Here is a 20,681-nt window from a genome sequence, read left to right on the forward strand (position 1 = left end):
AACGCAAACGCATAGCACCTGATACCTCGTTCCAAAACATATCCTTCCATATTTCGAACGGACTGCCTGATAACGGTGATGCTGACATGTATGAAAGGTCGTGTGCAGTCACAATGAAAACAAAAGAGTACGATAGCGAGAATAAACCAAGATATTATGAAGTAGGCTGTGGATGTCCAGCCATCAACTTCGAAATTAAACTAGTCCGTTGTGGTGTATCCGCAAAAAGCGCCTTGACTAATCGCACCAACTCTTCGATCTCAAAGTCCACCAAAGCGCCCTCGTCGAAAAGGTAGCCGACGTCTGCTAGAGAAGCTTCCTGTACCGAATGGTCAATAAACCAGGAGAAAACAGGACGGCAATGGGAAGACTGACAAGTAGCTCGGAGAGGTATGAGAATTTCAGCCAGGAAGGGACGTAGGCCACGACGAGCGAAGGCTAGAGGCAGGATCAGAGGTCAGCAAGCTCGGAGAATGACGGTCAAATCGAACCATACCTCTTCTGCTTCCACTATAAATAATCCCTCGAGCGCGTTCAAGATTCGACAGAGCTCACTCAACCTATGACTCTCTACCTCCGTGATATCTGGCAAGGCCGATATGTCGGCTAACATATGGGACAATGCAGCGTCGACGAGAGCGCCAGTTGCCTTGAAATACTTTGTCTTGTTCAAAACGGTCTATGAAAGGTATGATTATTAATATTTTATGCACTGGTCCGATATGTCAGAACATACCTTCCACGTCCTGGCAACACTACGTATGAGGCCCATCACGCTGGTCACCGCAGTTTCGCACTCGTCAAATCGTTCTTGGTCTCCAGTCTCGACAAATCCATCTGCCTCGGCCAAACCGTCCGCAACAGTCTGTCTTTGTCGTTCCTGTTCGAAATCTCTGAGCAAAAAAAACTGAGGTAATAGAACGAACAGAGGCTTACAACCGTATCCTCAAACCAGCTATCCCCAAGTACTGTCAACCTCTCCGCTGCCTCCATCAACTTCTCCCTCTCAAACTCATCACCCTTCCCGCCTTCTTTGAAAAGTCTCTTCGCGCACGACCCCAAATACGCACAGTCGTTGGCAAAAATCATCCCCCTGTCCCGTCCCGCATCTAACTCCTTCTTGAATCTCACAGGATACAATGCACGCCACAAATCCAACATGCTCGGCGCGCTCTGTCCAAGCACCGCACCCCTCTTCCGCCTATCTTCCGAGCAAAACAGTCCCGAAAGCGGGTCCGCATCGAATAGGTCGGAAATGGAGAAGAGATGCCCTTCAGACAAGATGGACTGAGCTGTGGTCGCGAGAGACCGAGCACGCGCAGAAATCATATACGTCTCCTTCTCCTTCTGTGGCACTACGACCTGGACCTCGGGGGCTGACGGACTCTTGACAGGTACCGATATTTTCTTAGGCCTGTTCGTCTCGACTTTGCGCGTTGACTTCACGGGAGTGGACGGTGGCGCGGGGACGAAGGCAGCGGAAGCCACACTGGACGGTGTCTGTGGAGGTGGTTCTGAGCCGTTCGACGATTGACTCGGATTTGTCTGGTGACTACCCTTGGCCTTATTGGCTAGCTTTTCCAATCGTGTCGCGCGTTTCACAGGTACTATTGAGATGGGAGCCGGTACGTGTGGCGGTGGCGGTGGAGCAGATATAGGTGCGATAGGTGAGGATGGTGAGGATATGGACTCAGCCCAAGGATCATCGTCCCAAGGATCGGCGTCTGGTTCTGGTTCAGCAGAGGGCTGTTCGCGGGGCACATCACCGTTGTGATAACCATTACCATTTGTTTTGTGCTCGGTGGAAGCTGAAAGAGTTTCATCGGCCCCAGCGAGCTCTTCCTCATCGTCATTCCAGCCCCATGCATCCCCAGCATCCTCAGTGTCATCAACCTCCCTTGGAGGAGGTAGAGGTGAAGCGACAGGTGTCTGTTCCGGCTCCGCTGATTCATCCTCGTCCAATCCCCAACCATCACCGCCCTCACCTCCATCATTCATTTCCTCTGGCTCGTCGTGAGCTTGTTCTCCCTCAAGACCCCAAGCGTCATCTTCTTCTCCAGCGTCCACCTCTGCCTCCAGATTCGTGGCCAGATCGTTACTCTTTCCTGATCCAACAGGGACAACGTCAACTTCAACCTCCAGCTCAACACTGACCCTACCGCCTTCCTCCTCCGTAAGGATGATAGCCCTCGCCACCTCAAGCACCTCTGCTCTCCTTTTCCTCTCCCAATGTCCTGCCACGCCTTTCGCCCAAGTCAACACCTCTCTGTCCCTCTCGTCCGTCCCTAACATCTTCACTACGTATATCTCTTCCATATCAATCGCCATCCTCACCAAAACCAAAAATTGGGGTAAAGTTTGAAGTGATGACGGTAGCAGAGGGATGAGGAAACTGTGCAAAAGAGCTTGAGAGAGGGGTTTTGCGAGAGAGGGGAGAAAGGTCGTCATTTCCGGTGTTTGAGTTGCCGAGGAAGAAACCAGAGGGAAAAGGTGGTCGGATAAGAAATCGAAGAGTCGAGATATGTTTTGGAGGCGAATCGAGCGATCTTCCGTGTTAGGCGGAGACGGAAATATGGATAATGTTTGCGATTCCGTATTGGTGGTGAAATCATTAGAAGATGTCACGGAGAGGGAGGAGGGCTGCGTGGCGATGTATGTGATATAGTGCGTAGTTAGGTCACGGCGAATGGTGTTTAACCGTTGAGAGAGTGAGGAAGGTGATAGTTGAGCGAAAGCACTGAGGATGGATGAAAGTGGGAGGGTTGTTTGCGATTGGCGGACTATGGAATAAGAGGTGAGATGAGTAAGCTGAGTCTGGTAGGATTGCACGAGATTGATACCTTGTACGTGCGGGCGAATTTTGATTTCATGAGGGGATATAACGATTCCTCGGGAACAAGCATCACTGAGTTGCTCTTCCGTTCTGTCCTTAACAGCGCGGAACTTGCCCTACCCAACTCGTCAATCCTGCCGCTAACGCCCATATAAACCATCTGAGCCAAAGAACTCACCTTGAGTTGCACCATAGCGTCACTATTTGCAAGGGCCGTAGGGGCATGCCCGAGTAATCGTTCGATATCCCGACAGGCATCCACGGCCTCAGGCAACTTTCCTTCGTAAACCAAGCCATCAAGGGCGTCAAACTCCTGTCTGCATCGAAGAAGATGCTCTAGGGCCTCATATGTGACTTCAGAGTCGAGAGCTTGCTGGGCGAGGGTCGAATGGGCCTCAAGCGCACGAAGAAGAGTGGGAACAAGGCCTGCCTTCACGTACAAGTCAGTGACTAGGATATTTGGTGTAGAAGGTGTAGTACATTTGGCGACGTTACAGCTGCGTCAAGTTCGTCGATACCGTGTGTGAGAACTGTAAGTCTGTCTTGCACAGACTTCGCTGAAGTAAGTTGACGGTCGAATGACGGTAGGTCAACTTGCACGCGTTCATGAATCTTAGCCTATAAGATCTTTATGTTCAGGACTAGACTCAACAATGATACCGGAGAACCTCGCACCTTGGTTTGGGAGATGGAATCATCTAATTCTGCTACCCACGATGACGCTCGCTCTGCTGTCAGCTCCTTTGACGAAGCGGAACCAACTTTGGACAGGATCCGCGAAGATATATCCTGAGGGATCCCGACGCGAGGCAAGTGTGAAGGTATTGGGAAAGCCATAGTGATGTATAGAGATACCCGCAAGTATTAGGTTCACTTCAAGTGAATTCAAGTCAAAGTCCAGTGTTGAAGGTAGAAGGCCGTATAGGACGCGAAGTTATGGCAGCACTGAGTTGGCACTCGTAATTGTTGGATTGAAAGCGGCACAATTAAGTGGTTTCAGAGATTGTTGAGAGACATATACGTCTCTTACTATAACCTGTGTTAATGATGAATATAGTTTCAGCAAATAAGGTGAATGAAGACTTACGTGGAGGGAGCTGTGGCAAGCGGTAGAAACGCATGTGGCGAACATGACGCGACGGGCAACGGGGTTCGACGGGCCGCCCTGCCGTTTCGGCAGAGCGTCCCCGATCTGGACTCATTTCCAATTTCGAACTTGACCGTTACAGTCAAGTTAGAGTGACGGCAGCGTACGTCCTGTAACTTTTACTATCGAGATGGCGGCAAGTGCTTACTGAGTTATTAAATAGTCCCTATTTATTGGATTTCTGACTAGCGATCTCGTCTCCAATAATCTTAGACCGAGCACACCACCGTGTCAGGTTCTGTTGAGGCCGTAGCGCCAACAGATGATCCGGAGGATATCTTCGAAGCATCCTTGGAGGGCCTGTTCGACCTTGCACCGATAACCCACTCATCCGCCGGATCCGTCTACACGTATCACACACCGTCTACTCGACTACCTCCCTACTCCATCGTCCTCTCCACGCCGGATACCCGTGCCGAGAACTGGTCCCTTCATGCCTCATCCATCTGGGTTTCCTCCCTCTACATCTCTGACCATATCGAAGAGCTTCATCTCGAGGACACTTCACCAGGAACGTTGTCGGGTCATCTTCACGTTCTCGAGCTAGGAGCGGGGGCTGGTCTTCCAGGGATCCTCATCGCGAAAACCTATCCACGCTTCGCTCGTGTTACGTCAAGCGATTATCCCGATGAAGACTTGATATCCACATTGCAACAAAACGTGGGTCGTAACAACGTTCAGGATCGATGTCGAGTTGTTCCCTTCGCGTGGAGCTCGAATGCCTCTAGCCTTTTCCCAAAACTTGACGGCTCCGACGATCCTTCTCGAACAGTAAAAGGCTTCGACGTGATCGTCGCGGCAGATACGCTGTGGAATCCTGACTTTCACGGGCTCTTCATCGACACGCTCGTTTTGGCTCTCACACGGACAGCAGATGCGCGAATACATTTGGTGGCAGGGATGCACACGGGCAGATACACTATTCAGAGCTTCTTGAATGCCGTATCTAAGAATACGGGGCTCGAGATTGTGGAGGTCACTGAAAGGAGTGTGAAGGGCGAGTCAAGGAGGGACTGGGATGTGGGACGAGCGGAGGGAGAAGATGAGAGAGAACGAAGGCGTTGGGTTGTGTGGATCGTGATTAGATGGAGTAAATTTACTTTACTGAAATATGCTTCCTAGACGACAAATTATACACAGGATCTTCCGCAAAATCCACGAGGCTAGGTAGTCGTCGCGGACTTCGAACATTGTCTGACATTCATTCAACTATCCGCCGCGTGCTTACCCGGTCCTTTTGGCTTTTGGTCCAAATGTAAGTACTTCCGGTCTCCGCACGGCGCACGCCCATCGATTATGTTTCTCGTCCTCATTGCTGTCCCCCACTTTCTGGGACAACTTTTGCGATAAGTTATGGAAGAGTCTCATTTGGCCGCTAGCGCTACGTACACGAGCAAAGGTGTCTTTCATGACTGTTCCTCTCGTTCCCCTTACTCTACAGGCGCTCCGAGTCCACAGTCCCTCCCAACCCTCTACACGACCAAGTCGCTCAAATCAACGAAAACGCTTGCCACCTTCCTCAACATACTCAGCCACAGCCCCAACACGAACGCAACAACTGTCCGGAGACCCGAAAACTCGAAGAAATCGAAGAAGAGGCCACAAACGATCCAAAACATATCATGCGCTCCGGACCGTTCAGCAGAAAGGATCTCAATCGACGCTGCCCTCGCGCCCTTCCCGGACGCACTCCCATTCCCATATACAGTTACCCCCTCCTGATCCTTGCTCGCAGATGAATGCAGGTGCTTCGTGTCCTTCCCAATTATACCTACCGCTGCCTTCAGTCCTGCCGTCCATCCGTCTTCGTGGAACCCGTATTTCATCCAGGCGCCTGCGTACCATACCCCTCTCTTCCCTTGAATTTTCTCCATCTCCTCTTGCAATCTTACGGCCGCAGCGTCAAGGACGGGGTGTGAATACTGATGATGCGAGTAGGTCTTCGACGGAGAGGGTGGCGAAGGAGGATTGAGGGTAGCGAAGACTGGTCCGTGAGTATGGGTGGAGAGGTGTTGAAGATCATTCATCCAATCTGTCCGAAGCGTGAGCTGGATGAACGAGAATAAGTATAGAGGAATTTGTAGTGCTCACAAGTCCTATACAAGGAAGTAACGTCAGAAGCAGGACGATGACGGAAGATGTTCACTTACAATGCAACCTGGTCGTTGTTCGCTTTCCTTCTCCCCTTGGCATCCACACCTGACCTCGTCAGATAATTCCAGCATGACCAAGCGATCCTGCTCTTTGGCATCAACTGGATGGTATCATAAAACGTCCATGAGCTTCAAAATGGAACCAAAAGCTGAGCCGACGCTCACGGCCTCGTCCGAATGGACCACAACCTCATTCCTGTTCCACCGGAAACCACCCAGGATTCTCCTCTCTTCATCACTCACGTCTCCTCCCTCACCCAAGATTCTCAACGTATCATCTGAATGGCACGCCATGATGACATGATCAAACAGCTCGACCTTGCCATCAGTAGTCGTGAGTTTGACCTGGAGCGAGGAGTTTCTAGAAGTAATGGATTTGATAGGCGTTGAGAGGTGCAAGCTTTCTTTCGGGAGTTCTGAAAGGACGGTGTTGACATATTGCTTGCTGTGCAGCCATCTGGATCGGTCACACGGCTAGACAATGGGGCAGTGAGAGGCGTACCTTCCGCCTTGAATCGTGAGCCAGGAAGGCTTGCCAGTAATTTGAAGAAGGTGGTGATTGTGCATGAAGTTGATCTGTGCGACCATTCCATGAGTCATTACAGTCCATTCAGGAAAGAAGAATGCAGATCCACCAAAGTCCTCGCGGGGAAGTCTAATGCGCAGAGGTCGGGTGGCGTACTCCACACAGCGGCAGTCATAGGCTATACCGGAAAATACAATCAGCTATCGCTCGCCTCCATATCCCAATCAGGCAACAACTCACAATCAAATAATTGTCTCTAAAGCTTTGTGAATAACCTTCATTCTCCAAATATTCTCCAACTGACATCTCCGCTCCTTTGGAAACCGGCTTCTTGAGTATCCTCCTCGCACATGCATTGAACCTCAACACGTCGTAAATCAGCTTCCACATCTCTGAGTCCAGAACACGTTTCGCCTGGCAAAAGACCGTGAAGAGGTTTCCGCCGGCCCATTCGAATGCGCCAAAGTCACGGGAGACACTGAATGTCATTTCGGTGGGGAGGATCTTGATAGAGGGATATTGACGGAGAAAGGAGAGAAAGTTGGGATAGGTGGAGGGGTTGAAGACGATCTATAAATTAAATACTGCGTCAGTGAATTTGAATCTGGTACCAGAGACTCAACAATGCATGGTGAATGACTGAATGGTGTTGGTTCTGGAACTATGACCCGCAGTCTTAGATACGACACCTTTGCCTCGAGCATTGTGGGGCACATTGTCGGGCCTAAGTCAAGCCCACATTCGCGCCATGACCACAACAGCTCGATTCTACTAAGTGCAAATGTAGCAAAGCGATATTGCGAACACAGGATTCAGTCGAGTTTGGAGCTCAAACTAGAAATGCCTGAGTATACACGGCGTGCATGGAGGTTTGCACTTGAAGCAGAGCTACCTCGGACTCCGTGACGCTGTTTCAGACAAACCATGCAGGACCAGCGAGAAGCTCGCGAGTCGTCGAGATGGCCAAGATGTACCGCCCAGCAGTGTAGAAACTACCACACACGAGCAGACGTCGACACTGATTGACAAACTAAAACGCAAGGAGGCAAATAAACGTACAAAACCGCTTAAAGCAGGTCAGCTCAAAGTCTAATTCGATCGCAAGCTGGAAGAACTCACGAGTCGACCTCGACTGGCACCCTGCCCGATGGTTCTACACGTACGGTGTTTGCATGGCCACCCGGCCGCGAGGCAGCCTCATATAGATGTACCTCATGCTCATCCCGGTTCAAAAGCTGTCACAGGGAGCATAACCAATGGTTTCAATCACTGTCTGACATATGGAAAAAGCAGAACGAACCCATGTTGCAGCCAGTCCAGACACTCCAGACCCTACGATGGCTATGCGCATTTATGTTGCAACTTTTCTTGGAGTATAGATGGGTGCTCTTTTGTCAGATTTAGCTCGGGTTGGCCGCCTCAAGTATTTGCGAGTCTGCACGCCGGTCGTGGTTCAAAGAAGAGAATCGAACGTCCAACTTTTCTGAGATGCATGATGATCAACGTCGAGAGCAACGGGCGCTTCCAAAGTTGTCGATGACTACCCAGATCGGACCTGTTGCGTACGAGATTAGATTAGATGCTACCCGTTTCAGATGCCCGTGCGAAAGTCTTACATTCCGGCGATCAAGCGTTTGACTGAGTCAACGATGTCAATGCGGCCTTGTTGTCGGTTCCACGATTTGCAAGTTCAAAGGTGACAGGGCGTTCGCAACTTGTTATACATTCGGCGTAAAGCTGTCGAGGGCGTTGAAATGCACAACGACGATCGGACGTAGGTAGGAAAGTAATATACAGACATGGAGGCCCGGAACGACGAGAGGGGGACGGAGAAGTGTAGGTTGTAGGTAACGCTGATACAACTGGAAGGAGGTGAGTACGAGCACATACTAGTGCCTATGATGGTACAACAACACTCGTAGCACGAAAAAGTATGTACACTCAAGTCGTCGCAATGAACTATCTACAAATATCAATAACATACTTTGCTGACATTCGCCTCAAATCTCGATACAACGGATCAAGGCCTCAGCCTTGTGAGACCTTGGCCTGATCACACATGGGAAATCCTTTGGTTTGCTGGAAATGATGGAGTAGGAAGAACCAACAGATCAATATGAATGAAGACGATGTTAGTACGAGGAGGACGTACGTCAACGCTCCGCTCGTGAAGGCAAACTCAGGTGTGATCTCCATTCCGTTTGCATCAATTGCCTTCTCGATATCGAATACGGAAAGGATTGATGTGGAGAACAGGAACATCATCGCATCCGCGAGATGGGTACCTATCATGACCATGTAAGCATTCGGAAATAGGGCAACCTTATGGTGTCTCCTCACCTGGACATGATCTTGACGTCGTGAACATATGAACCAAGAAAGAAATCAGATTTAAATTGTCGCGTAATACTTTGGAGCCGCAGTAGAGAGAAGCGTACCGCCTGCCGTATCCGAAGCACATCTACACATGCGCGACGAATGGGTCAGTCAACCAGACGGAACTGATGAAGAACCGGCGTTGAGACGCACCTCGTATGGATCCTGTTCCGCAGGCTTGCCCGGCGATGGGATCAGACGGTCAGGGTTGAACATCCATGGATTCTTGTAGACCTCAGGGTCATGGAGAAAATGCCTGAAGAAACGGTCATGGTTACCATTCCATGAGGAGAGGATCAGGCGACTTGAATGTTCTTACCAAATGTTCGCCAAGACGACAGACCCTTTGGGAATCAAATATCCATCGTGAATGTCGTCCTCCCTGACGCAATGCGGAGCACCTGAATTACATGCATCGCTCAACTCGTTGGGAAAGAGTGGATATGTCGAAAAAAAGTACCAAGAGGCGACGTTGTTCCCCATCTGATCACCTCTTTTGCCAGAGCGTTGCAATATGGCAAGCTGTCTCGATCGTTCATAGTCGGAAGTCTTGAGTCACCTACGACGGCATCGATCTCGGCCTGCGCTTTGCGACGAGCTTCGGGATAAAGGGTCATTGCGAGAATGAATACCGAAAGGGCCGATACAGGCTGTAAGATCGTAGAGACACGATAAGAAACCGGTTATATTTTCATGAACGCCAGGGGCAGAGACTCGGACTTACTGAGTCGGCTCCGGCGGAATACCTTTCGAGGATTATGATAAGTGGGTCACTTGTACAGCCCGAGTTGAGTGAGGAGTACGTACAAGCTCTCTGCGGCCCACTTAATCCTGTGTCGGTCCTCTGCGGTTGTGTTGCCACTGTTCAGCAGATTTGCGACAAAGTTAGGCGATGACTTTCCCGCCGCCTGAAATGTTCCACACAACCTCATCAGCATTTCAAGCGTCATACTGGGAGCAAAATGCAAGGTTTTACCATTTGCCCAAGAACGAAGCTAAAGGCGCTATCGGCCAGTGAGTCAACAGTTTGTCGGCATTCGCGAGCGAAAGTTTGAAATCGGGCTCCCGGAAACCACTCAGGAACGTGCTTCACTGAGGTGGATGTGAGTGGATTAAACAGACATTGAGGACTATAGAACTCACAGAAGGGAAGCACGTCTACCAAAAACCCTCCAGGCGCCAAAAGCACTCCCAGCTGTGAAGTCGCCTCATCTGCAATCTTAACGAGAGGGTCGTGTTCGTTCCTAGGTTGATATCCATAGGTCACCTGCAGAACGCTGCATCCGACGGCTCTGTGTTGGAAGTCAGCCTCGTGCTATCATGTCTCTTCTTTGATATGTGGTGAGGGAGACCCACTTTCTCAACACTCCTACGTAGTTATCGGGCTCGTCCAGCAATCTGCGGACCGCTTTCGCAGCCTCGCTCTCCAGAAGACCCTTAAACTGGAGCACATTGGAACGGCTACCAATGACCTAGAAGTAAGGAACGTAGGTCAGATGCATGATGTCAACCTAAGAAAATACACGAGGCAAAAAAAAAGACTAGCCTGATGCATCATACGTCGGTATGTCTTGAACCTGTCTGCGTATTGAAGCAGCACTATTGCATACTTCCACCCTGCGAGGTCTCCGCACATCGTGTAATATGGACGATCGCTGTAGTTGAGGCTCTTCTTTGAGAGCATCTCGGTAGCCGCCTTGTGTGAATTGAGAATGATAGTCGTACGTCCGAAAATGGTTACCGAGCATATATCACCTGAATAACATGGGCGAGTGCAGTGTGGAATTACCAAGAAAAAGACACACCATAGAGATTGTGCCAGACCCCGAAGATTGTCGGTTCGTGTTCAGTAGGAATATCATACCTAATTCACGATCAAGTACCAGTGTCAAGGACAAGCCAAATCGAACTCAATTCACGAAGACATCAAGTGGTACTCACAAGTTTCCTATAATCGGTAGTCCACGCGGCCCTGGAGGCTTTGGATATTTGCCTTGGGGTCGGAAGAGCCTAGCAATCAAGAGGCAGCACAACAAAATCCAGAGACCGAGGATCAAGACATTGTAGATCGAGAGCGCAAACATCTTGACCAAGTCCGCACACCAGAAGTAAGACGAAGTCAGGGGAGGGAAAACGAGACAAGCATGTTGCAGATAGAGGAGTGCAACTTATACGAACCAGGAAGTGGTGACTTTGCCTCCTAAAGCAACATCAGCACGTACTCGTGACGATAAAGCTGTGGAGTTCTCTGGACTCCCACCTCGAGGTGTGCGGTTTGTAGTGATGCAAGCCATGCCGTACGATGTAATGAACTTCGATGGGATCACATATGTAATGCGGGTCCCAAGTCAAGTTCCTCGATTGGCGTAGCCACCTACTCAACGGGGCTAAAAGCCGGGGCGATCGTGGGACGATACAGCTCCAGGGCAAAGAAGCCACACATTGCGATCATTGAGAATACCGATTTGAGCCTAGGTACAAAGGGATTAATCAATCAGCATGTTTTGCGACCAAGGAGGCGGACAGGGCAGGTACGACGACCGACTTCTACCTTAGTATAGATGAAATCTAGACATGAGCCGGGACCTCCTTATTCCACATCATATAAAGTTATCGTTATACGTACATGAAGACCGGTACGAGCGTTCATTCAACCATGCGGAGCTAGTGTGCGGACAAGGCCAACAGAACCCGAAATCTGCGCAGTGAGTAACCATCCTTCGCACCAAGCACGGTATCAGAACTCGTCGGCGGCCTTGAAGATATAGTCGAGCTGTGTACTGGGATTTACCCACTCAATGTCGCCCGTACGACAAGGCTTTGTGATGATTTGCTTCGGGCACAATCATGATGGACAAAAGTGAATATTTGAATGACCGCCCAAACGCGTGGTGTATAGTTTCCGCCATAGCGAATGGTTCTAGCGGGCGCAAGATTTACGTTATCTGCTAGGAAAACTAGAAACTTCTCAAAAGGACAAACGCACGTACCCGGGCATGAGGACCAGTTGAACGGAGTGGCTCACTGCCGAGTGGTGACGCTGCACTCGACAATCTACCCGATGCAGGATCAGCGAGCAGTCTTGTATCACCAGGAAAGCGAGTATTAGTATGGTAAGTTATCAGTAGCTCGACGGTGTTGCTTAGTTGAACCATCCTCGAGCCCCAGGTAGTACAAATTTCCAGACCATAGCTTGTCTGAGTTTTCGGAGATTATATCCTAGAATAAAGGAGGTCCTGTGTCATGACATTGTTATCGGGATGGCCGTGCAGGGTTGTGCACATTAGGAGGCAAAAGCATAGGGCCATAATGTGGGAAAGTCGAACATTCTCAAGATTTTCACGCGCGGGCGGCGCGGCGTGGGTTCATTTTAGTCAGCGTCAGCACCCTTCCGACTCGGCCACCGCCACCGGCCGCCACGCTCTCCAGTCCCTCAGCTTCTCCACCTCCTCAGGCTTTCGCTTTGTTACTGTGGCCTTCTACGTCTTTGCTCTTACTTCTAGGACATAAATCTCATAGTGTAAAACCCATATTGCGCAAGATGGTCTGTAAGAAATGTGAGAAGGTGCGCCCTCCTTGTCAATGGAGTTCCAGACTGAATCTGACAGGCCTATGGTGCCCAGAAACTCTCGAAGTTGGCCGCACCAGATCCCTTTACTTCTACCACTTCTGCTATCAAAGATGGGTCTCGTAAGATTGGAGAGAATAAGCTGATTGGTAGGCCAAAGGCCGGGCCAAGCTCTGCCGGTGGTTCGTCGAGCTCGAAGAACAGATACTCGGTGCGTTCGTTATGATTTTCTCGGCCTGACAGTACGCTTACCCGTAGTGTGCCCATAGCCTTACTCATCCAAGTGTAAGGACTGCAAGTCGCCGGTGACACAGAACAGGGCGAAATACTGCCATGGTGCGTACTCATGGAGAAGGAGGCCCTGAACGTGCTGCTGATCGGACGGTTATGAATAGGATGTGCCTTCAAGAAAGGGTTGTGTTCTATGTGCGGGAAACAGATCCTTGACACGACAGGATACGCGATGTCTAGTAAGTAGACATGCGGAATCTGTTGCACACGCGTGAGGAGGTGGGCGATCGGCTATGGACTTTTGTTCTGTTTACTGGGCATGTATTCATATGTATTCTATATCCCTAATTCACTGTGCTTTTGCATTCCCAAGTTTTACAAGTTCGAGATCGAGGGCTCGCTTGAGAGATTGGGTGGAAACACAAGGAAAGTGTCACGCCCAACGTAGCATTCACTAGGTCGTCCCAAAGATATCGAAACCGATATACAAGCCAAAGTAAGAGATGAACGATGCCAGCCTAGCCTGACTTCAAAGAGTGTCTACGAATGTCGTTCGAAACACAGTACCATATCTATTAGCACACTCGCAAAAGCATCTAACTGAGGGCAAATCCGCATACCTAAAGTTCACTAGTTCCCGGACCCATAGCTCCTAACCTTGCTAAACCAGAACGGCCTCTCATTCTTCAGCGGCAAAGGACAAGCCTCGCCAGTTCCAACATCTACCGAATCATATCCGTCAAAATCGATCTTGTTCCATCGACCGAGTGGACGGGAGCGCAGAGTGAGCGTCATCTGGAAGGTATACTTGGCGTCTGACCTGGATGGATCCGTGAGGTCGGTGATAAACAGGTTGTTGCCGGAGAGAGCCCAGCGGCCGATGTACAGACCCTATGTGAAGTCGAATGAAGGTGATGTTAAGTTAGCTTCAGCTGGTAAAGGGAGTGAATCGGGAGCGCAGGACTAACCTTCATCCTGAGCGTAGGCTGAAGGATAGGGATGATCTGTTGAGGGTTGTACTCTTCGTTCGCGAGAAGGGATATGACATCTCCGGTGGGGAAAAATCGACTAATTGTTGTTTTCGGAGTTTATATGAGTCTAATTTAGTTCTGGATAGAAGCGGTCGACTGGAAGGCGTACAGATAGCGGTGGTAGGTGATCAAGTGACTGATCTGTTGAAAGAGAGGAGGTCGTCAGCGATGTATAGATAGGGTCAGAGCTTTGGGACCTACAGCAACCCAGGCATTGTCACTCATACCATGGCGGCTAAATATCGAACAAACAGTCCATAAGTTTCTTATACTGTAGTATGCAAGGTGAACGCACGTGTAGTGGCAAACGGCAATGTAAACACCGTCCAACCTCACCCTCGGTTTCTCGATGAACAACCTCCGATAGTCCTTCTGAAATTCCTTGATTGTATCCTCTATCCGTTCATCTTCTTCAATCTGTGGTGGCTTGTATGTGGCAAGAACAAGCCGTCTGGATAGACACGAGGAAGAACAAACAAACGATGACATGGTCAGACTTGGGCACAGAATGGAAGAGAGGCAAACCTGTGAGTATGATATACCTCCAGTAAGTCGAGTCTAGCGTCAATAGGCGGGCCTTCCGATTGACCTGTGCGAACCGCTCGAGGGATGTGATGTTGAGGAAACGAAGGACGTGGGTGAGTAGTTCGTTGGGCAGCTTCGCCAGGTGAAGAGGTTCTTTCTCTTCCTCCGGTTCGAAACCCAATGACTCGGGAAACTCCTTCAGCACGCCTGCCAGGGTACCAGTAATATTACCGGCGCCATTCTCGATGACATGAGAGGAGTCGAAGATACGAGGCGTGTGTGGCACATCCGAGACCTTGACCGCCGCCACACCGTTCGCGAGTGCGTCAACTTGAGCGTCAGTCGAGGCGGTCTTCTTGTGCAGCGTGGATTTCTTCGATGTACCGTTGGCCTGTTGCTCAGCGTAGTGGTACGCCCGGTCGACGTTCGAGTCCATACGAAAGGCCTGGCGATATAAGCGAAGGGCCTCATCAAGTTTACTTGCCTGCTCACACCGAACAGCCTCCCTGTAAACGTCTACCGCTTTCCGACGTACTCCAGCTGTCCCCGTAGTCGCATAGTTGACCCCGGACGATGTAGGCTCGACCAAGTCCGATAATTTGACCAGGTGATCATCGTGAGCGGGCGTACTCTCGGTGTGGGTAGAAGTAGACGAGGTGGCACCGGTGATGAAAGGCTCAGTTGGAGGGTGAGCAGTCTGCTCCTGTCGTTTGCGCTGTACTTCAGCTTTCCATTGTTCTCGGAAGCGCTTGAGCTCTTCCGGTTCTTCTGCGGACATGCGTGAGTGTGAGCGGGTGAGATGAAGCGAAGTAGCAAGTTTGACTCGGAAGTCATTAATAAATGGTTCTTATCAAGCAAATACCTTACGTCATCTGTAGACGCGTTCGCTCAACCGGATTGGCCTTTGTAGCACGTTTTGTAGTGCGACTACGTTTGCTTACCTACTCTACTACAACGCTTGTTGAAGCCCACTACACTTTTGGAAACCACGTCAGTCTGGGAATCTGAAGGCCTGAACTCCGGGGCGGCTCCGGTCTCTATCCACTTGCACACCCACCCTTTACCTCCACCTTCCTTCTTTCCAGCGGGCAGACTATGGAGAGCAACAAGGATGAAGCGCTTCGCTGTCTAGCCATCGCCCAGAAACACCGGGACGCTGGAAATCTTCCCTCTGCTCGCAAGTTCGCCCAGAAATCTATAACATTATTCTCCACACCAGAAGCGGTCAAATTCATCAAACTCCTCGACTCTGATACGTCTTCTTCTGCCTCGACGTCTAGTTCTTCGGGATCCTCGAAACCCTCGTCAGGATCGTCATTCACGTCGGGTGCAGAATCGCATCCTTCAGCGTCAGGCGCGAAGCACCGTCACACGACGTCCACGAACGGCAGTGCGGCTTCAAGTTCGAACGAGAAGGCACGGGAATATACACCAGAGCATGCTGCGGTTGTGAAGAGAGTGCAGACATGTAAAGTAACGGAATATTATGAGATCCTGGAAGTGAGCAAGGATTGTCAGGAGGCAGACGTCAAAAAGGCTTATCGAAAGGTGCGCACAATCCACTTCCAACTCGCGAGCCATTCTCACCCTACACTTACCTCCATAGCTTGCACTGGCACTGCATCCAGACAAGAACGGAGCTCCTGGGGCAGACGAGGCATTTAAAAGTATGCCACCCCATTCGTCTCTGCAAGCTGTGCCTGAGCTAACTATTTTGTCGTATCTAGTGGTTTCGAAAGCATTCCAGGTGCTCTCTGGTCAGTCATATATATTCTACTTTTGTTGCACACAGCATTCTCAATAATACTACAGACCCACAAAAGCGTGCTGCGTATGACCGAAGTGGCTCGGACCCAGAATCACGTTTTGGCAGTGGACCACCCCCTGGATCATCACCGGGCTTTGCAACCAGTCAGTTCCGCGGTGGCGGTGGCTTTGAAGGCGAACTCAGTCCCGAAGATCTGTTCAACATGTTCTTCGGTGGAGGTATGGGTGGCGGTGGCGGTTTCGGTGGTAGTCCTGGTACGCTCTTCATTTCTGTGCCACGTCTATCTTTCTTTGGTATCTCGAGGCTTCGCTGAAATATACCGCACAGTATTCTCAGCGACATTTGGTCCGGGAGGTTTCCGCACTACACGGGTACATACCGCTAATGCAAGGCATCGTCAAACCAACCAGACAGCCACGGAGAACACACCTCGATCTGTATTCCTCCAGCTTATGCCCCTTCTCGTCCTCTTCGCGTTCTCCCTCCTCAGCGCCATCCCAAACCTGTTCACCACCCCACCCACTCCCGACCCCCGTTTCTCATTCCAAGCCTCGACACGATACAACATGGAACGCACGACCACAGGACTCAAGATCCCCTTCTACGTCAACTCGGCAGAGTTCTCGGGGCATCCAATTGCTGCCGAAATCGCAAAAGCTGCTAGTGTATCGGCTGAGAAGGGGAAAGGGCCTACGGGTATACCAAGGGCGCTGAAGAAGTTCGAGGACAGTGTGGACAAAGCATACGTACAGGACAAGTATTCGCTTTGTCAGAGAGGAATGGACTTTAAGCAGCGCAGAAAGGACGAGGCTATCGGGTTCTTTGGAATTGGGGCGGACTGGGAGAAGGTGAAAGCTATTGAGAACGAGAAGATAGAGGCGTGCGAGATCCTGAAGGGTCTGGGATATCTTCAGTAGTGCTCTCGTGGACGATCTTTGTTGTGGATTATGGTGGTAACATTAACTTATGATCACTGGATAACACTGATGAGAGGGAATCTATTACCTTTGGTGAGTGGATGTTGTAGCCCTCAAGAGGTGTAGCTGTGGCCAATTTGCTGATTTATTGTTATCGTGTGGCCTTGTTCAGTTTCCTTAATTCGGTGTTCAGCTATATATGGTGTAAAATTAGAGGGTTGGATATCTACTTGTATGCCTTCTTGCTCCTAATTCCACGCGATGCGGGTCTACGCAACAGGACTGCCTCTTACCGCTTGCGTCGACTTGCTTGTTCGCGCCTTGTCTCTGGTCAGGCCCGGAACCCGGGTCGTAGCGTCAATATGTTTGGTGGCATGCGCCACGCCCTCGTTCTCCATAAAACGACACTCACTGCGTTCTCCCATCCGCCGTTCTCGGGTCTGGCTCTCCTTGGTCCGGAATCCTCTGACTTGGTTGTCCACTACTTAAGGCCGGATGTACCCTTGACCATAATAAATAGTATGCGACAATCGGACGGTCCTACTCTATTGACCTTGGCTTTCCCGAACTTAAGAACGTCACATTGTCCCTCGGCCTTGCGTGGTTCTCTGAGGTCTTTAGCTCGAGCTTGGGTCTGTGACTCAGGCAATATATTATTCGATTCTTGACATCAAGACCCTCCAGTGCCAGAATATCGTCGGCCTCATCGTGTCCTGGCACGGGCTCTAGAACTGCGAAGTCAACAGACGCTGGCAGTGTGGTGTAATTGACTTCGGTCTTTGCAAGGTTCAATATGAAGTCCACCAGTGGAGATGATCATAAGCATGCAGCGAAGTAAGTAGATGAGGATGACATGAGGACATAACTTAGACAATTACGTATTAGTACGGATGAGGTGAAGGAACAGAACAGGACGGCAAGGCTGAAGGAGTAGCCGGTACATACAATATATACAGTAGGCGCGTATGTATAGTCTACAGACAATGGTGATGATTAGGGGAGAGACGATGAATTAGTCCACGATAGACGGGTGGCAGGGAGTATAGGGTATGTATGAAATGCTATGAGGTGCAGAGTGCGAGGCGGGTAGACAGAAGAAATCCAAGATGAGCGTGTAAGGAGATCAAGAAAGTCACCGAAAACAAACAAAAAACAAGAGAGGAAACCGGAGTGAACGAAGAGGACTCAGAGTGAATACCTATGGTCAGTCAGATGATATGTAGATGTCTGGGTCCCACTACGAGACAAAAGTCAGATGAGGTCTATGGGCAATCTATACCGGAGACTCTAAAGACTTCTATGTCGGCCATAAAAAAATCAAAACAAGATCAAAAGCTCGACGGGCAATAAACTAGAAAGGTAGCGTACTCCAGGCTTTAAGCCACGGCAGCAGAACCCTGCTGCAATGCGAAATACCCATCCACAACGTCCTTCCACGGTCTATCCTCGCCCTCCCCATCCTCCGTTCCAGGACACTCGAACGCCAACTTCTGCATCGCTGGGAACGCCTCATACAAGGCCTCAACCAAGCAATCAACGCTCGCCTCAGACCTCCCCTCTCTCGGCCTTCGTCTCGGCCTCGAGTATCCAATCGTTAATCTCTCCAGAGTAGTCTGTCCTGCCACGCCGCCACTTGGGGAGACGGATGAGATATCCAGGGGAACAGCCAAGCCTCTCAACCTCGGACATCTCTCCGCCAGCACACGTAGTGAAGCGACCGTCGCCCTAGGACTCAACCACCCCATTGCCTCGCTCCCATCCTCCTCATCCTCCGTCGTCGTTCCATCCCCACCCGTCCCCTCACTCTCCGACAACATCGGCCGGGTCCACAACCCCAATTCCTCAATCTTCGGCCACCACCCCGCCATCCTCTCCACATCCTCGTCTCCGAGGTCTGGTGGCACACACGTGTCAATTCGCAGGATGCGGAGATTGTGTAGCCGGGAGAGGGGTTCAAAGGTCGAGAGCGTGGGGTGGAGTTTGGCGGTCGAGGAGGGGAATGTGAGAGAGGTAGAAGGGGTGTGGTGCGGGGTGGGGGCTGGACCTGTGGCACTGATTGGGTTTTGGGGAGCAGCTAGGGCGAGGGGGTGGGGCGGTGGTGTCACATGTAGGGGCAGGAAAGCGGGCGAAGGGAGGGAACAGAAGGTGGTAAGGGACTCGAGGGTGAGGACCTCCACAGTCGAAGGCAAAAGCGCGAGCGAGGGTTTCCAAGAATCGATGCAGCGAGGTTTGGGAGGCGATGAGATATGAATGGCGTGTAATACAGGTGCGGATGCTTCGGCGACGATAGGGAGAGTGAAAGGAAGGAGGACAGCCTCGAGGACGGCTGGGGAGGCACGTATGTGCAGCGTTTTGAGGGCAGGGAAGTATGGTGCGCGGACCTCGTCTTCCTCTTGGGGGAGAAGAGCGGCGAGGACTTCAGGATCGATGTCGTCCATCTGGACCTTCAGCTCTTCGAGGCGTTCCCAGTGTGAGAGCGCGACGAATGCACTCGGAGTCATGTCGGCGCCACCGACGTTGAGGTTCAAGGTCTTCAGTTGCTTCATCTCGATGACCGTTTGCATCAGACTTGGGCTGATTCGTCCTCGGAGTTTGAGGTTGGCTAGATTAGGGACGACGCGCATGACTTCGACGAGGTATGCGCGCAGCTCGGCTTGCTTGTTACTTGGGTGGGAGGGTTCGAAGGGCTTGCGAGAGATGAGAGGCAGCTCGAGAGAGAGGGATCGAAGTACAGGGGAGAGCCACAGGGAGAGCGTGAGTGGCGAGGACAGAGGTACTTTGGAGAACGATGGCGAAGAGAGGGAGAAGTGTAGAAGGAGGCGGACGGAGGTGAGGGAAGGGAATATAGTGGTGGAGTGATTTGAAGACGAGGACAGGCAGGATTGGAGGCGGGAGATGAGGGACGGGGAGACTTTGAAGAGGTCTGCGGAGTATTGGCAGACTCCCTTGACGCGCTTGGCATAGGCGTTGAACTTGGCCAACGATTCTAGAGATAGCTCTTGCGAGTCATCCAACGTCTATGCAGAACCTATTCAGTATCGAGACATCCGGATATGACTGGAAATACAAAACCCACATAAATCCCGTGGTGACATTGCAGCCCAGGTATCAACCTGAAGAGCGCCTCTGAGTCCCGCTGGTGTAAGAAAAACCAGAGATAGTCAAGCGCAGGATCTCGCCACGCCTTGCAGACGCGAGCGAGCTGGTAGAATGTCCTCTTCCGTGTTGCCTTGTCTAGATCGACATCCAAATGCGTGAATATATGTCTAAGGAGCTCGTCTATGAGGAGTGCACGATGCATTGAAACGAGTGATTTGGCGAGCAAGCGTCTAGTGACCAGAAATTCTACAGGCTGCGTCTATTATACGTCGCGAACCCGGCGCAGGCGTCGAGGAGGAAGGGGGAAGGGGAAAGTACGTAGACCAGAACCAAGCAATGCGGGGGTATAAAGCCAGTCGACGCACTACAGGCACCGCTGCACGAGCCTAAGCGCTGTCTCAATTTTTCTCGGTTCGCTGCGGTGATTGGGCCACCGTTTCCAGTTTCATTCACGTGTTGCTCTTCGCGCCCGTTCCGATATCTATCCGCTGCCCCACCGATTGATTA

At 50.9% G+C, this 20,681-nt stretch overlaps 9 protein-coding genes across 9 annotated transcripts; 4 read left to right on the forward strand and 5 right to left on the reverse strand.

The window, feature by feature from the left end:
- Positions 1–154: 154 nt before the first annotated feature.
- STEHIDRAFT_157109 (uncharacterized protein) lies at positions 155–3,670 on the reverse strand (the record flags this gene model as incomplete). The annotated part of the gene is made up of 9 exons (XM_007304376.1): positions 155–319; positions 376–438; positions 497–679; positions 737–880; positions 937–2,780; positions 2,841–2,949; positions 3,012–3,263; positions 3,329–3,451; positions 3,509–3,670. 9 exons carry the CDS (start codon positions 3,668–3,670, stop codon positions 155–157), a joined length of 3,045 nt encoding a protein of 1,014 aa, XP_007304438.1.
- Positions 3,671–3,880: 210 nt separating this feature from the next.
- On the forward strand, positions 3,881–5,147 carry STEHIDRAFT_157110 (uncharacterized protein; the record flags this gene model as incomplete). Its single annotated transcript, XM_007304377.1, has 3 exons — positions 3,881–3,904; positions 4,194–5,048; positions 5,103–5,147. The coding sequence occupies 3 exons, from the start codon at positions 3,881–3,883 to the stop codon at positions 5,145–5,147; spliced, it is 924 nt and encodes a 307-aa protein (XP_007304439.1).
- Positions 5,148–5,404: 257 nt separating this feature from the next.
- Positions 5,405–8,151, reverse strand: STEHIDRAFT_79448 (FAD/NAD-P-binding domain-containing protein). Its single transcript, XM_007303997.1, has 9 exons — positions 7,960–8,151; positions 7,779–7,894; positions 7,719–7,725; positions 6,900–7,229; positions 6,769–6,837; positions 6,636–6,709; positions 6,299–6,578; positions 6,131–6,234; positions 5,405–6,017 (listed from the first exon to the last, which is right to left on the reverse strand). The coding sequence occupies exons 1-9, from the start codon at positions 8,008–8,010 to the stop codon at positions 5,453–5,455; spliced, it is 1,596 nt and encodes a 531-aa protein (XP_007304059.1). The 5' UTR covers positions 8,011–8,151; the 3' UTR covers positions 5,405–5,452.
- Positions 8,152–8,362: 211 nt separating this feature from the next.
- STEHIDRAFT_79451 (cytochrome P450) lies at positions 8,363–11,154 on the reverse strand. The gene is made up of 15 exons (XM_007303998.1): positions 10,977–11,154; positions 10,841–10,899; positions 10,561–10,790; positions 10,392–10,507; positions 10,179–10,327; positions 10,012–10,127; positions 9,843–9,943; positions 9,760–9,781; positions 9,496–9,685; positions 9,355–9,436; positions 9,189–9,291; positions 9,098–9,120; positions 9,000–9,010; positions 8,812–8,944; positions 8,363–8,738 (listed from the first exon to the last, which is right to left on the reverse strand). The coding sequence occupies exons 1-15, from the start codon at positions 11,117–11,119 to the stop codon at positions 8,660–8,662; spliced, it is 1,557 nt and encodes a 518-aa protein (XP_007304060.1). The 5' UTR covers positions 11,120–11,154; the 3' UTR covers positions 8,363–8,659.
- Positions 11,155–11,162: 8 nt separating this feature from the next.
- Positions 11,163–11,660, forward strand: STEHIDRAFT_121661 (uncharacterized protein). The gene is made up of 3 exons (XM_007304378.1): positions 11,163–11,235; positions 11,296–11,506; positions 11,587–11,660. Exons 1-3 carry the CDS (start codon positions 11,180–11,182, stop codon positions 11,605–11,607), a joined length of 288 nt encoding a protein of 95 aa, XP_007304440.1. The 5' UTR covers positions 11,163–11,179; the 3' UTR covers positions 11,608–11,660.
- An 808-nt stretch (positions 11,661–12,468) lies between these two features.
- Positions 12,469–13,187, forward strand: STEHIDRAFT_121662 (uncharacterized protein). Its single transcript, XM_007304379.1, has 4 exons — positions 12,469–12,600; positions 12,659–12,814; positions 12,873–12,939; positions 12,999–13,187. Exons 1-4 carry the CDS (start codon positions 12,577–12,579, stop codon positions 13,079–13,081), a joined length of 330 nt encoding a protein of 109 aa, XP_007304441.1. The 5' UTR covers positions 12,469–12,576; the 3' UTR covers positions 13,082–13,187.
- A 65-nt stretch (positions 13,188–13,252) lies between these two features.
- Positions 13,253–15,173, reverse strand: STEHIDRAFT_97619 (uncharacterized protein). Its single transcript, XM_007304380.1, has 7 exons — positions 14,408–15,173; positions 14,161–14,316; positions 14,067–14,100; positions 13,975–14,006; positions 13,803–13,902; positions 13,455–13,725; positions 13,253–13,374 (listed from the first exon to the last, which is right to left on the reverse strand). The coding sequence occupies exons 1-6, from the start codon at positions 15,166–15,168 to the stop codon at positions 13,465–13,467; spliced, it is 1,344 nt and encodes a 447-aa protein (XP_007304442.1). The 5' UTR covers positions 15,169–15,173; the 3' UTR covers positions 13,253–13,374; positions 13,455–13,464.
- A 288-nt stretch (positions 15,174–15,461) lies between these two features.
- On the forward strand, positions 15,462–17,323 carry STEHIDRAFT_121664 (DnaJ-domain-containing protein). Its single transcript, XM_007304381.1, has 6 exons — positions 15,462–15,938; positions 15,997–16,057; positions 16,118–16,147; positions 16,203–16,412; positions 16,486–17,168; positions 17,248–17,323. Exons 1-5 carry the CDS (start codon positions 15,486–15,488, stop codon positions 17,073–17,075), a joined length of 1,344 nt encoding a protein of 447 aa, XP_007304443.1. The 5' UTR covers positions 15,462–15,485; the 3' UTR covers positions 17,076–17,168; positions 17,248–17,323.
- Positions 17,324–17,906: 583 nt separating this feature from the next.
- Positions 17,907–20,483, reverse strand: STEHIDRAFT_147289 (uncharacterized protein). The gene is made up of 2 exons (XM_007304382.1): positions 20,152–20,483; positions 17,907–20,092 (listed from the first exon to the last, which is right to left on the reverse strand). Exons 1-2 carry the CDS (start codon positions 20,374–20,376, stop codon positions 18,452–18,454), a joined length of 1,866 nt encoding a protein of 621 aa, XP_007304444.1. The 5' UTR covers positions 20,377–20,483; the 3' UTR covers positions 17,907–18,451.
- Between the last annotated feature and the right edge of the window lie 198 nt (positions 20,484–20,681).

Source organism: Stereum hirsutum (genome assembly GCF_000264905.1).
Source record: "Stereum hirsutum FP-91666 SS1 unplaced genomic scaffold STEHIscaffold_7, whole genome shotgun sequence".
NCBI lineage: Eukaryota > Fungi > Basidiomycota > Agaricomycetes > Russulales > Stereaceae > Stereum > Stereum hirsutum.

Coding starts and splice junctions, on each gene's coding strand:
- STEHIDRAFT_121664 (XM_007304381.1), top strand. CDS start 15,486: ATGGAGAGCAACAAGGATGAAGCGCTTCGCTGTCTAGCCATCGCCCAG. Junction 16,148..16,202: donor AGCATTCCAGGTGCTCTCTG/GTCAGTCATATA, acceptor ATAATACTACAG/ACCCACAAAAGCGTGCTGCG. Junction 16,413..16,485: donor CGGTTTCGGTGGTAGTCCTG/GTACGCTCTTCA, acceptor TATACCGCACAG/TATTCTCAGCGACATTTGGT.
- STEHIDRAFT_97619 (XM_007304380.1), bottom strand. CDS start 15,168: ATGTCCGCAGAAGAACCGGAAGAGCTCAAGCGCTTCCGAGAACAATGG. Junction 14,317..14,407: donor CTAGACTCGACTTACTGGAG/GTATATCATACT, acceptor GTGTCTATCCAG/ACGGCTTGTTCTTGCCACAT. Junction 13,903..13,974: donor ATCACCTACCACCGCTATCT/GTACGCCTTCCA, acceptor AACAACAATTAG/TCGATTTTTCCCCACCGGAG.
- STEHIDRAFT_121662 (XM_007304379.1), top strand. CDS start 12,577: ATGGTCTGTAAGAAATGTGAGAAG. Junction 12,601..12,658: donor TCTGTAAGAAATGTGAGAAG/GTGCGCCCTCCT, acceptor TATGGTGCCCAG/AAACTCTCGAAGTTGGCCGC. Junction 12,940..12,998: donor CAGGGCGAAATACTGCCATG/GTGCGTACTCAT, acceptor GGTTATGAATAG/GATGTGCCTTCAAGAAAGGG.
- STEHIDRAFT_79451 (XM_007303998.1), bottom strand. CDS start 11,119: ATGTTTGCGCTCTCGATCTACAATGTCTTGATCCTCGGTCTCTGGATT. Junction 9,437..9,495: donor GGGAACAACGTCGCCTCTTG/GTACTTTTTTTC, acceptor CATGTAATTCAG/GTGCTCCGCATTGCGTCAGG. Junction 8,739..8,811: donor TTCACGAGCGGAGCGTTGAC/GTACGTCCTCCT, acceptor CATCATTTCCAG/CAAACCAAAGGATTTCCCAT.
- STEHIDRAFT_79448 (XM_007303997.1), bottom strand. CDS start 8,010: ATGCGCATAGCCATCGTAGGGTCTGGAGTGTCTGGACTGGCTGCAACA. Junction 6,710..6,768: donor ACTTCCCCGCGAGGACTTTG/GTGGATCTGCAT, acceptor ATGGTCGCACAG/ATCAACTTCATGCACAATCA. Junction 6,018..6,130: donor AACAACGACCAGGTTGCATT/GTAAGTGAACAT, acceptor GCTCACGCTTCG/GACAGATTGGATGAATGATC.
- STEHIDRAFT_147289 (XM_007304382.1), bottom strand. CDS start 20,376: ATGCATCGTGCACTCCTCATAGACGAGCTCCTTAGACATATATTCACG. Junction 20,093..20,151: donor AATGTCACCACGGGATTTAT/GTGGGTTTTGTA, acceptor GGTTCTGCATAG/ACGTTGGATGACTCGCAAGA.
- STEHIDRAFT_121661 (XM_007304378.1), top strand. CDS start 11,180: ATGTTGCAGATAGAGGAGTGCAACTTATACGAACCAGGAAGTGGTGAC. Junction 11,236..11,295: donor GGAAGTGGTGACTTTGCCTC/CTAAAGCAACAT, acceptor CTGGACTCCCAC/CTCGAGGTGTGCGGTTTGTA. Junction 11,507..11,586: donor TTGAGAATACCGATTTGAGC/CTAGGTACAAAG, acceptor ACCGACTTCTAC/CTTAGTATAGATGAAATCTA.